At 35.2% G+C, this 13,621-nt stretch overlaps 1 protein-coding gene across 1 annotated transcript in view; it reads right to left on the bottom strand.

The window, feature by feature from the left end:
• Window positions 1-1,267: 1,267 nt before the first annotated feature.
• The window catches only part of DNAL1 (dynein axonemal light chain 1), a 33,178-nt gene continuing 20,824 nt past the window's right edge, over window positions 1,268-13,621 (bottom strand). The window contains exons 6-8 of the mRNA XM_061182714.1: window positions 5,251-5,377; window positions 4,234-4,374; window positions 1,268-1,363 (exon numbers count right to left, since the gene is read on the bottom strand). Coding sequence (XP_061038697.1) covers window positions 1,323-1,363; window positions 4,234-4,374; window positions 5,251-5,377 — 309 coding nt within the window. The 3' untranslated portion in view covers window positions 1,268-1,322. The remainder of the gene's footprint in view (window positions 1,364-4,233; window positions 4,375-5,250; window positions 5,378-13,621) is intronic.

The raw sequence follows: 13,621 nt of genomic DNA, 5'->3' as shown, positions 1-13,621 counted from the left end.
TGGAGCAAATGATTTTCAACTCTTGATTTGGATATTTTGAGTATGTTGGCTATCTCCAACGTGATATAACGTTGATTGTTCTCAATTAATGTCTTGATTTGATGGCTATCAACTTCAACTGATCTACCCGACCGTGGAGCATCGTCCAGCGAGAAATCTCCAGCACGAAACTTCGCAAACCACTTTTGACACATTCGATCAGCCACAGCACCATCTCCATACGCTGCACAAATCTTTTTTTGCGTTTCAGTTGCGTTTTTACCTTTCTTGAAATAATAAAGCATAATGTGCAGAAACTGTTGCTTTTTTTCTTCCATCTTCAATATTAAAATGGCTACACAAAAATTCACCAATTTTGATAATTTTTTTTTTAAATGCATGCTGATACGACAGCTGTCACAATACAATCTAACAAAATTGTTTCAAATGAAGTTAAAGACAACTAAGTGCTCATAGAGCCATCTTATAGAAAAAACCGAAGAAACCTTTTGGCCAACCCAATATGAGGAACTATAACCAAAAAGTATGCCTAAGATCAGGTCCATATGTGTAATAAGGCCAAAGTATTGGTCAAAGGAGTGATCATAACAGTCATTTTAACCACTGACCTGGATCATGGAATGACTGGCTGGCTGTTTGCAGGACTAGAGTGGACATGCAGGTAAACACAACATAAATTCCAGTTGACAATGCACACACTTTTGGAACAACAAAAAAGTAAATATAACATGGGCTATAAGGCCTCCAAGGTACTAATTTTTCCTTTTTTCACCATAGTTTTTCCAGCTGGACTTTGGAGTCTTGATTCTAGGACTGCTGCTATATTTCTAAGAGGAGCTCTTCCCAAACCAAAGGCATGACACATTTGTGCTTCTGAGTCATAAAGAGATGGACCTTCAAGAAAGATGGCCTACAGATTCAAAAGTTAAGTGTATATATTTAAATGCCTGGCCTAAAAAAAAACAAAAACAAAAATGAAAAAACTAAACAAACTGAATAAAGAATCACATTTGTTCCCTTGTTGTTAAAAATGACTGGTCTATAAAGGTTTCGGTAGATGGGGCCACGCAGTACATAACGGGGACTGAAGACAAAAATTGAAAATTTATAGCTTCTAAAAAGAGAACTAGAATATATAAAGTTGGTGTTATCATTTTGGGGGAGAAACACTGAATAGGTTACGAGAAAAAAAGGAATGAAAGATTTGTTTTATCTTAAGAACCATTTGCCCCACACAGAATCTTTAAAATAGACAACTATACAAAACTTATCTATTGTTCTTATGACATTTAAATAAGTTACACAAAGTGGAAAATGTGGTGTTAGTTATCTTCTTCCTCATCCTCTTTAATTACTGGGGTACCTAAAATGAAAAAGAAAATTATTACTGGTCATTCTCAAGAGATTGTTAAATTCTAAATGAAAATATTTTTCTGTTAACCTGAGGAGTTCTGAGATGCTGAGAAGTGTGCCATAATAAAAATAATATCATAAAATAATCTTTTAAATTTCTAATTAACCAAAAAGCCTCTCAGGAGAATTCCCAAATGGATGAATATAAGTAATTATAAATATTCAGGTCCCCAAATGCAGAGTTACAAATAAAAACACCTACAGGTACCAGGCAGAAAAATAAGGCCCTATACACACTAAAAACTTTGTATGTTAAACACAAAGAAATATTCATTTTTCGCAATAAAATACGCAATCCCAGTATTGCCAGAATCTGAATTTTTATGTTACTCCCCCAAATACTAAACATTGGGGATAAATTGGAAAAAAATAAAAAGAACCAAGGCACAGAAAATAAAATACATCTGCAGGCTCTCACTGGCCCAAGAGCCAGCCATTTCTGAGCTCTGGCATTTGAAGCATGCCCACAATCTGACCCTAGTCAACTGTTCAGTCTTAACTCTTCAGCCAGTCACCCTCCACTCCAGATGAACTGATCAACTCATTATCTCCCAAACTCATCTTGCAGACTACTACCTCTGGACTCCTGGCTAACAAAGTTCCTCCATTTTGGAATGCCCCCATAACACCCCTTCCATCTAGGCCCTACCCTTAATTAAGAGCCATCTCCAGTGCCTCTTCCTGTGTGATTCTTCTTTATGGCAACGAGCAGAGTCTTACCCCTCTGTACTCCCCACAGCATCTGTTTGTGGGGGGTAGTGAATGTTTTATTGAAATATACATACAAAGTACACAAATTTTAAGTGTACAGATTGATAAATGTATACAAAGTGAACACATCTGGTAACCAGCACCCAGCTTAGGAAGAGAACATTATCAGAACCCCCAAAACTTCCTCAGGTCCCCTTCCAGTCACTGTCCCCCCACAAAAGGTATATTCTATCCTAATGTCTAACACCATGGATTATGTTGCCTGATTTTGAAACTGATATGAATAGAATGATGTAGCGTGTGCTCTGTGTCTGGCCTCTTTTGCTCAACATTATGTTTATATGATTCATGTATAGTGTGTGAAGCTATAGTTCATTCATTCTCATTGCTGTTTAATATTCCATTGTACGAATATGTCATAATTTACTTATCTATTCTATTGTTGTTGGGCATTTGGGTTGTTTCCAATTTATAGCTATTAAAATAGTGGTGCAATGAGCATTGTCATACAGGTCTTTTGGTAAACATCCATGCTCTTTTCTTCTGCGTATACAGCTAGGAGAAAAGTTGCTGGGTCATGTGGGATATGTATGTAGAGCTTCTGTAGATAATGCCAGTTTTCCAAAGTTATACCAAGTTACATTACTATCCAGCAGGGTATGAGAGTTCTAGTTGCTCCATGTTCCACTAACATTTGGTATTGTCTGTCTTTTTCATTTTAGCTCTTTAACACCCCTCAGTTTTTCTTACAAGCAACTGAAGAGGAGCAAAAAGAGGCAAGCTAGCAGCTGTGGCCATCTGTGTTCTGGTCCATCTCACTGGTTTAGGATAGACCAGCTGGTTTTTCTAGGGGCTGTTCAGATTGGCCTGAAGTCAATATTTGGTCCAAAAGGCTGTATATAATGTGGCTTGGTCTATTCAGGGTCTACATAAGGGATTCTTTTCCATTCTTAATGGAAGGGGTTCACTTCCTGTGCACAATGAGAAAGGAAGACAAATGATTTCAAATGGTTTCTAGAGGTCAAAGTTGAACATAAAAAGGCTGAAGTCCAAGGCTCTAATGTACCCTCTCTTTTGTTCTATTTTATTTTAAATTATGAAATATTCATTCATATAGATACAATATAAATAAAGAGTAACAAAACCAATTATTGTATACCCACCACCCAGTTTAGGAAACAGAACATCACCAGTATCTAAGAAACCTGTTTGCATCTTTCTGTTTATTCCTGTACCTCCCACAAGAGGCAATCTACTGTCTTTGTTATTTTACCGCTAGGTATGTAACCAGAGGGAAAAAAGGGAACATTCTGCATGATTCCATTTATATAAAACTCTATAAAATACAAACTAATCTATAGGGACAGAAAGCAGATCAGTGACTGCCTCGGGAGGGATGGTGGTGAGCAGCAGGAGGGAGAGATTACAAAGAGGCAAAAGGAAATTTTTTGGGGTGATATATATGTTCATTATCTTTTCCCCCCAACTTTATTGAGATATGATTGATATATAACATTGTGTAGGTTTAAGGTAAAAATGGCCTGGCTTCCTCATAGGACCACTGGAAGGAGGAAAGACCCAGGGAGGTCTGTGACTCTTTTATCATTTCTGGTTTTCAGATGACAAAAGAACAAAGTTTGGTGAGATGAATTAACCAGCCCAATGACAAAAAAGCTAGAACTGGGACTTGAACCCAGTCAGTCAGGGATCTCTCCTGACATTATCACCTATCTTAGGTATTGAGAAACTAAAATTAGGGGGGAGAGGGAGAGAGAACATTACAATTTTGATCCAATTGTGAAAAAGCAACTCCTTACTATTTATGTCTAATTATTTTGCAAAATAATATGTTTGGGACTTGAGAATAAACCCAGCTTTCTTATAAGCTTTTGGTTTAGGGATGATCTTATACCAGTCTAAATATTCTAGGAGTCTTTCATCTCACTCTGGCCCAAACTGGGACCACAAAATTTCCTATGGACAGAAATGGCCTTGGAGACCAGAGATAACCTATCATTTTCTTTAGTTTTGCTCCTTTTCATGATTCCGCGCTACAAATTCAATTCTTACACCCAGAAAACATTTCCAAGCTGGCCCAGAGTCACTCACCATCTAGCTTTTTCAGTTTGGGTACTCTCTTGGTTGCCTCGTCAATCCAGTTCCCTTCAGCAGAATGTTTCTCTTCCAAGGGATTGCCTACAAACACCAGGTCTTCTAGGCATGGTAGTTCTGCCAGCTTCACAAATTCACCTACAAGTACAAAGAATACATTCCATATTAAAATGGCAAGTTTTACTCTTATGATTTTGAAGGGTGAATCCCAGTATCACTAGCCCTCAGTTTGTGACTATTCAGAACAATTCGTTGTTTAAGATTTTGAAGGAAGTAGGGGAAATGATACCATATGAAGTCATTCTCTGAAGACACTATGGAAAGGGAGGGAAAGCGAGATGTACATCTTCTACCTTTATGCTAATCTAAGGATGGGATAAGAAGAGGAAATGAGGTTCAGAATCAACAAATCAATCTCCAGTGACAGGTCTTCTCTATACTGTACTACATCAGTATCAGCTGAGCTAAACTGCCTTTGTCTCTACCCATTCTCTCATCTCTAAATTCTTAAAGCAACTCATTCAAGCCTCTGTTGTAGAACTTATCACACAGTTTTCTAATTATTAACTCATAAACTAATCTTTCCCACTAAGCTGTGAACTCCTTGAGGGCAGGGATAATGTCCTATTCAACTATGTATCTCAACAGCCTGGCATAGTTCATGGCACACAATAGGGCTTTAAAATGCTAAATGGATAATGTACAATAAAAAAGAAAACCAATATATATGTTAAATAAGTCTTCCACTCAAGAATTATTAAACCGATTCCTTTTGGCCTTTGGACAATAGTTTAATTTTTTTCATGATTAATAGGACCAGGACCTATTCAATTATAATCATTCTAAGTAAATATTTAAATGTAAATTTCAAGTGTTTAGATGAAATATAGGAACTCCTATAGCTATTTCCCTCTTTGCTTAGAAAGAAATGTCCCCATTTCGTATCTTGTTCCCTATAGGGCTATTTTCTATAAACATGAGGTAGAAGATTAGCAAAGAGCCAGCCTCACTTACCCCAGTCTTTCACCAGGTTATTAGACATGTAAAGAATCTTCAATTTCTTCATTACATGGATCCCTTTCAACTTCTCAATAAAATTGTAGGAGATCCACAGTTCTTCTAACGTGTCCCCTACTGCTTCCTGAAAAAGAAAGCAATTTGATTTACATACTTATTTTTAAGCTTTTCCTTCTGTCCCCTTCCTCATAAACATAAAGACAATGGCCTTCAGAGAGAACTGAGACCAACCTGTCCCCTGGCAGGAGAGCTGAAGGCTGTGTGGGAGTTTTTTCTCATTAAGAAAGCCACGTAGAACATTTTCTTCCTCTCTTCAAACTGATCTGAACTAAGAATAGCTACTGAAATCACCAAGAGGCAAAATAAGAGCACTATTTTATCATTTTTATTGAATAGTATACTTTTCAAATTACTTCCCTATACATTGTATTATTTGATCCTTATTTAATTAAGATAGGCAAAGCAGGTTATTTGATTTCTATTCTAGATAGATTAAGGGATTTTTCTAAGCTCACAATGCTATTTTTTTTTTTTTTTTTGGCTGCACCACGCAGCTTGCAGGATCTTAGTTCCCCTACCAGGGATAGAGCCCAAGCCCACGGCAGTGAAAGCGCGCAGTCCTAACCACTGGACCACCAAGGAATTCCCAACAATGTTATTAAATAGTAGACCTATGTCTAAATTTCAGGGTTTTTAAAAAATATTTATTATGAAAACTTTCAAACGTAAAAAAGTTGAAAGAATATTATAGTAAATACCCATATATCTACTACCCAGCTTCTACCATTAACATTCTACTATCCTTTTCCTGTCACATATCTGGTCCATCTATCCATCCTGCTATCTATGCATCAATTCACCTTATTTTTTCTGATGTATAAAACTCAACTTAAAACCCATAGTCTTTTCATTATACTATAATGATTATGTCACACTGACCCTTAAATGCTAGATACAATCAATAGTGGCACAAAAACGTTTCCTTCTTTCATATACAAAAGACAAAATGTAGTGATTATTTGTTCCTTAAAAAACAAAAAAATGACTAGGCAGAATCAATTCGATGCTCAATCCCCTCTTAACCCTAAAGAATTTACCTACATCCACATGGTAATGCTAGAATGTAGGACCCAGGTCTATGTCCTGGTAACTGTCCCTTTGAAGACTATAAAGAGAAAAAATGTACTCTGGATAAAGATCATTAATGCATTTTCCATACAGATGGAACCAAGGGGAAAAGCTGAGAATGGAGTGGTCTGAGTTAGTTCTGTGTGTCATCCCAAGGCCCACAATTCATCTTAGTTTCAACTTTCTCAGTAGAAGAAACAACAATTTCGAAGTAAAAGAAACTTTTAAATCAGTCCATCCTGGCACTGAAAGTGTGAGGCAGCAGAAAAAATAGTGACTAAATAATACTAATTAGAAAGTTTAGGCTCAATTCTGGGTTCTGCCACTTACTTAGTGTCGTTTTACATGCGCAGATGAGGACTCCTGGTCAGTTTTCACCTAGCCAATTTGATCAATTCTCCAAACAGCCAATTTGCTGAATTTACTCTTTTACTGATTTACTGAAAAATTGGTTAACTACTTACAAATTATAGCAATTTGTTTTAGATAGGATAGGATAGAAATTACTTTAGACAGGATAACTTCTGAAGATGTCTGTTGTGCTTTGTTCATTCCTTACAAGCATTAATTGAGTTTCAGTTTAGTTTTCAGCCATTTGGATGCAGCTGTTCTGCCACGACCAAATTTCTGTGCATTTGGGGACTTTACTTGGGAATATAAATTCTCATTGCAGAATGAGAATTTCTTATGTATATTGGCTAACAAATGTTGTATAGATTTTGGGTGTCCAGGGCATAGTTTTGTCTTTCAGTACATTTTCAATCTATTCCACTGTTTTTCCTACTTCCCTAAATATAGCAATTCACTACCCAACTCAATTAGATTACTATTTTTATGTGTTTTAATCATTTGAGAAGTGATCAGTGTCTAAAATATGAAACTGACATTCTACAAAGATGGACTGACAAATCTAACAGCTGGGATAAAACAACTGCACTAAAATTAATACTAAATAAAATCTTAAAGAAAAGTTTAAAAGGTGTTGAAACCATTCCAAGCAACACAATTTTCTATATATTTTAAGTAGGTAATAAAGACAAAACTTTGGTGAAGCAATCTGGTGAATGTTAATCACTAAAAACTGGCTAAGTCTGTGTGACTCAATTCAGTGAAATCTGTCATTCAATAAACTAGCCCTTTGGAGAACTGTACATTGAATGAACAGGCATTTAGCAAACTGGTCTGCTTCTGCATGTGAATAAATCACTTCTCTTCTTAGTTTCTAACTCTGTAAAATAAGGAGGCTGGCACAATGAGCTAGCACCTCATACCTGTTAGGATGACTACTGTCAAACAAACAGAAAATAACAAGTATTGGCAAGGATATGGAGAAATTGGAACACTTGAGCACTGTTGGTGTGAATGTAGAATGGTGTAGATGCTATGGAAAACATTTTGGCAGTTCATCCAAAAATTAAAAACATTATGAACCAGCAATCCCACTCCTGGGCATATATCCAAAATAATTTAAAGTAGGGTTTCAAAGAGATATTTGGATACCCATGTTCACAGCAGCATAATTTACACCAGCCAAAAGGAAGAAACAACCCAAGTGTTCGTTGATGGATGAATGGATAAACAAAATATGGTCTATTCATACAACAGAATATTATTCATCCTTAAAAAGGAAAGAAATTCTGATATATACTACAACATGGATGAACCTTGAGGACATTATGCTAAGTGAACTAAGCCAGTCACAAAAAGACAAATACTGTATGATTCTACTTATATGAGATATCTAGAGTAGTCGAATTCATAGAGACAGAAAGTAGAATGGTGGTTGCCAGAGCTGGTGGGGAGGAGACAATGGGAAGTTACTGTTTAATAGGTATAGAGGTTCGGTTTTCTAAAATGAAAAGAAATCAATTCTCTCCAAGTCAATCTATAGATTCAATGCAACTCTACTAAGACTTCCAATGGGATTTTATTTTTTACGAACTTGATAGGCTGATTTTCAAGTTTCTCTTGAAGAGTAAATGTCCAAGAAAAGCCACAAACATTTTGAACAAAGAGAGAGGACTTGTCTCAATAGATACCAAAACATATTATAAAGCGAAAGAAAAGTAAAGCAACATGATATTGGAGCTGAAATATATAGGTAACACAACAAACAGAAAGAAACTTGAGGGACTTCCCTGGTGGTCCAGTGGGTAAGACTCCACGCTCCCAATGCAGGGGGCCCAGGTTCGATCCCTGGTCAGGAAACTAGATCCCACATGCCGCAACTAAGATCCGCATGCTGCAACTAAGAAGTCTGCATGTCACAACTAAAGATCCTGCACAGCCTAAATAAATAAGTAAATATTTTAAATAAATAAATAAAATAAATAAAAAGCACTTGCCAAAAGGATTAGCCTTAAAAAAAGAAAGAAAGAAAGAAACTTGACCATCCAGTAACCTACCCATGCATATACAAGAGTTTATTTAGTATGTGGCATTTCCAAACAGTAGGAAAAGGAGACTTTTCAATATATGGCTAACCATTTGGAGGAAAAAAAATAAGGTCTGATATCTGTCACATGCAATTTGCAAAAATAAACTCCAGATGGATTAAAGGTATAAACTTTTTAAATTTATACTTAAAAAACAATAGAAGTACTAAAAGAAAATATAAGATGATTTTTTTATAATCTAGAAGTGAAGACCTATATAAGATACAAAACACAGATGTTATAAAGATCTGACAAATAAAAATTTTAGAACTCCATACGGCAACTATGAATAAAGTAAAATGACAAGTGATAAACTAAGAGAAAATATATTAAATAATTCTGAAAACTTTGCATTAAATTGCAGTGTGGAACTTGCAATCAGATTGCCTAGATTTGACTAAGTCCTCCACCTTTTCCTCTTCCTTCCTGCCCTTTTTCTCTCCTTCATCATCTTTTCTTTTGTATGTTTAGCTATTCATTTGTAGATGGACACTTGGGTTGCTTCCATCTTTTGACTGTTGTGCATAATGCTGCTATGAATATGAGTGCACAAATATTTTGTTTGTATTTTGAGGGGGGATCATTAGTTGTTTTTTTTAATTTAAAGAGTAACATACATAATCATCACCTAAATAAAAATATAAAATATTTTTTAAAAAAGAGTAACACACAAGATAACAACATAACAAAAATCAAATAGTGCAAACAAGTATAATGAAAAGTCTCTTTCTCACCCACGCCCGTTCCCTTCCCCAGAGGTAACAGCTATCATCAGAAATATTCTATGCATATATGTACAGAGAAATATCCACTTTGCTTCTTTTCATTTAATAATATACTTTGCAAATTATTCTATTTCAGCACATATAGGTAAGTCCTACCTCATTTTCCCCCTTGATATATTTTGTTTAGCTAGTCTACTACTGATAGGCACTTAGATTGTTGCAGTCTTTTATACAAGCTATATTTCAATGAATGTACTTGGTCCACCATCTTTGTTTATGTATGTGAGTATGAAAAACTCCTCGATATAGAATAGTTGGGACAAACTAAATACACATTGAAGACACTGATAGCTATTGACAGACTGCTCATCTCAGCAATAGGGTTTAACAGTGCCTGTTCACTATACCTGGGCATTTTACATAACTATCTGAGCCTCAGTTTCTTTATCTTAAAATGAGGACTGAGGATTTTTTATCTTAAAAGGAGGATATTATCTACTTGTTGTGAGTTTCAAATGAGATAATGCATGTAAAGAGTTCATACACAGTTCATAAATGTAACAACAATAATAGGAATAACATTATCAATACTGGATAAACATTAGGAATATTGAGGAGTGCCTAGAATTTAATAAGAAAAAGATAAAAGTAGAAAATGGGTAAAAAATGTTAGGTCAATTTCCAAAAGAGGAAACATGCATAACCAATAAGTATATAAAAAGATGTTCAAAGTCACAACTAACTAAAGAATACAGATTAAAACAATGTAATACTCCCTTTTTGCCTATCATATTGGCAAATATTAAAAATATGGATAATACTCAGGGATGTTGAGGGTGGAGGGAGTAATCCTCACCCTTATACCATTGATGGAAGTGGAAACTGGCATAAGCATTGTGGGAGCAATCTGAGGTACTTGTCAAAAATTTAAATGCACAAAAATAACCTCAGCTTTTCTACTTTTAGGAATCTAGCCCCTGTAAAGATTCAAATAACTGCTAAAGGATATATGTAAAAAGATGTTCACTACAGCATGATTTGTAATAGCAAAAAAAAGAGAGACAGACGCCCCTTCCTCAATAAAATATCTGGAAATACTCTAAATGTTCAGCAGTATATGAATAGTTAAATACATTACCATATACTGATAATGTAGAAGACAACAGCTATTGAAAAGAATGCATTAAATCTGCCGTTTTTACATGGAAGGATATTCCTGATATATTATTGAATGAAAAAGCAGGAAAAATATGTCCAGTATATTATCAGTACAAATATATATTACACACACACTCACATGCATGCACATGCATACACACACACACACACACACAGAGATATCTGTTTATTTGTGCACAGAAAAAAATTTAAAGTATACCAATATTATTTCTGTTACCTCATGGACTTGAGGAGGTAGGGAGAGGAAAGACTTTCACAGTGTATTTCATACATTTATGAATTGCTTGATTTGTTTTTTAAATACAATTACATCTATTACTCTTAGAATTAAAATTTTAACCTAATAGTTTTTCTAATTAGTAATATTACAAAGCATTATTAAGTCACAATAAATATTTATAGAGTGCCTACTACATGTATCAAGCACCAATGTAGATGGTGATGAACAGAACTGACTTGCTTATCAGGATTTGTGTGTGTGTGACACAGAGAGAAAGAGACAGAGACAGAGGGAGAGACAGAGAGAGGGAAAGAGAATAAACAAATAAGAAAAATGGAAAAAAATTATAGGTGATAAGAGTTATTGTCTAGAGGACTGCTTTATATATAGGATAGTTGGGTCTCTTTTGAGGAAGTGACATCTGAACTGAAGTGTGAAAGTTAAGGAGCCAGTAATGTGGAAATCCAGGGTAACAGAGTTTTTTAAGGCAGAGGAAACAGCAAGTACAAATGTCCTCAGGTGGGAATGAACCTGGCATGTTCAAGGAAGAGAAAGAAGGCCAGTGGCTGGAGATTACCAACTAGGAAGAAGAGTAATATGAAATGAGATCCGAAAGGAAAGCAGAGGCCAGCCAATCACATATAAGAACAGGCTTATAATGTACCTTAATAGTCAGTTTTCTTAAGTAGTTTTAAATAGACTCCTTTTCTTCAATTTAACATTCCATGTTTCACATATTAGAGTAGTTATTTGTAACTTACTGAGGCAGCTATTCAAATCATGCTATGAGGCTGATGTGTCTAGATGAATAACTCAGTTAGCATGTGAACCTATTTGAAGTCCACCATCTGTATCCCTATGGAGACGTATTTTTCTTTAGTCTTTGCATAAGTAGTAAAGCTTTTGGACTGGTTAAATGTTTTTGGTGTATGTATACACACACACACACACACACACACACACACACATACACACATCCTGGGGAAAAAACCAACTGTTGGGGGTTATTGATGGCAGTCTATAGAAAGTAAAGAGATCGAAGTAAGTGATGGTTCAGCTAGATAATATCGCCATACATGCCTTTAATCCTATATTTACAATTTTTTTGTGGTTTCTAGGTATATATTACATTTCATGGGAGAAATTATACACCATATCAATAGTTGAGAATCTGGTGTTCTGTAAATACCTGGGGGAACATCAAGCATTTATCATATTGGCCCTAAAAATTTAGGGGTATATTTATTTGCAAACTCTTCCTTTACAGATAATTCAAAGTAATGTTTAGCCTGAAGTATAATAAATTCTGAATTTTTGTACTATAATTTAATATTTTATCCATTATGAATAATGTCCCTATATATGACATTTTTACCATCTAAGGCTCACAGAATGAAGAGAAGGCAAAATGTCGTTACATTTACCAATCATTTAGAACATCAAAAAAAATTTTTTTCATAGATCATTAGGATTTTATTCATCACATCTAGCTAGAAAGCAAATAATTCACCTAACTACAGAATGTAATCTCTAAGAATTTCCAAGCATTTTATAAATTTATGTCAGTAAGTAGACATGTAGATGTGGGAATATTATCAGATAATTCAAGATAATTCCAAAATTGCACCTCTGAACACTGACTCCTATTCACGTGTTTTGGCTGTTTCTGTAATGGGTGGGGGAGGGGAATGGTCATTTTAGCCTGTCTGGTCTTGGGAGGTTATTGTTGGGAAGCACTGCAGTTTCAGCCTCATTGACTCTTATGAAGAACAAGCTAGAGTTATCGGGCTTGTGGGGGGACAGGAGACCCAAGTGACAAAATATTTCAGGGTTTTTATGAAGTATTTAACAATCAGCACTTTAAAAAAAATTATTATCTTTTGGGGAACATACACAAGAAAAAGAAATTAGTTTCATCTTTTCTGAAATTGCCTAGTTTTACAATATTGTTTCATCTCAACTTTGCAAGGAAATTCAAATGGCCAATAAATATACAAATAAAATACACTGTCAAAAACTTTAAAAAATTTAAAAATGCCCAAGGTTGGTAAAGGGAAATGAAAACCCTCATACATTATTGATGGTAGTATAAATTGTTACAAGCTTTCCGAAGGGTAACTTGATAATATGTCACAAAAGCCTTAAAAGAAATTCATACTTTTGACCCAGCAATTCCATTTCAAGGAATTTATCCAAGGAATTATTCATAGATGTGTGCAATAATATAGCTAAAAGGAGATTTATAACAGCATTGATTATAATAACTCCAAACTGGAAATAAATAATGAATAATAACTTATTTAAATAAATTATGTACATCAACAAAACAGAATATTATGCTGTCATTAAAAAAGTATGGTTGAAAATTATTTTAAAAACTTAAATAACATCCTCTGATCAAAAACCTCCAATGGCTTTGCAAGCCACTTGGAAAAAAATCTAAAATCTTACCAAGTCCTATAAGGATTGGTTCTTGGCTCCCTCTCCAACCACGCTGAGGACAATTCTCCCTCATTCAACTCTTGCTCTTACTCAAGCATACCAAGGAGCTTCAGTTTCAAGACATCTGCACTTGCTGTCCCTCTTCAGTCTGGAGCACTGGTCCCTTGGTCAGCTCTAGAGCCTACATTCTCACTTTTAGAGAGGACTTCCCATCAATCTACGTTCTCTTATATGCCTCA

Source organism: Eubalaena glacialis, chromosome 2 (genome assembly GCF_028564815.1).
Source record: "Eubalaena glacialis isolate mEubGla1 chromosome 2, mEubGla1.1.hap2.+ XY, whole genome shotgun sequence".
Classification (NCBI taxonomy): Eukaryota; Metazoa; Chordata; class Mammalia; order Artiodactyla; family Balaenidae; genus Eubalaena; species Eubalaena glacialis.
The sequence above is the reverse complement of the archived record's forward strand: the minus strand, read 5'-3'. Positions and strand labels throughout refer to the sequence as shown.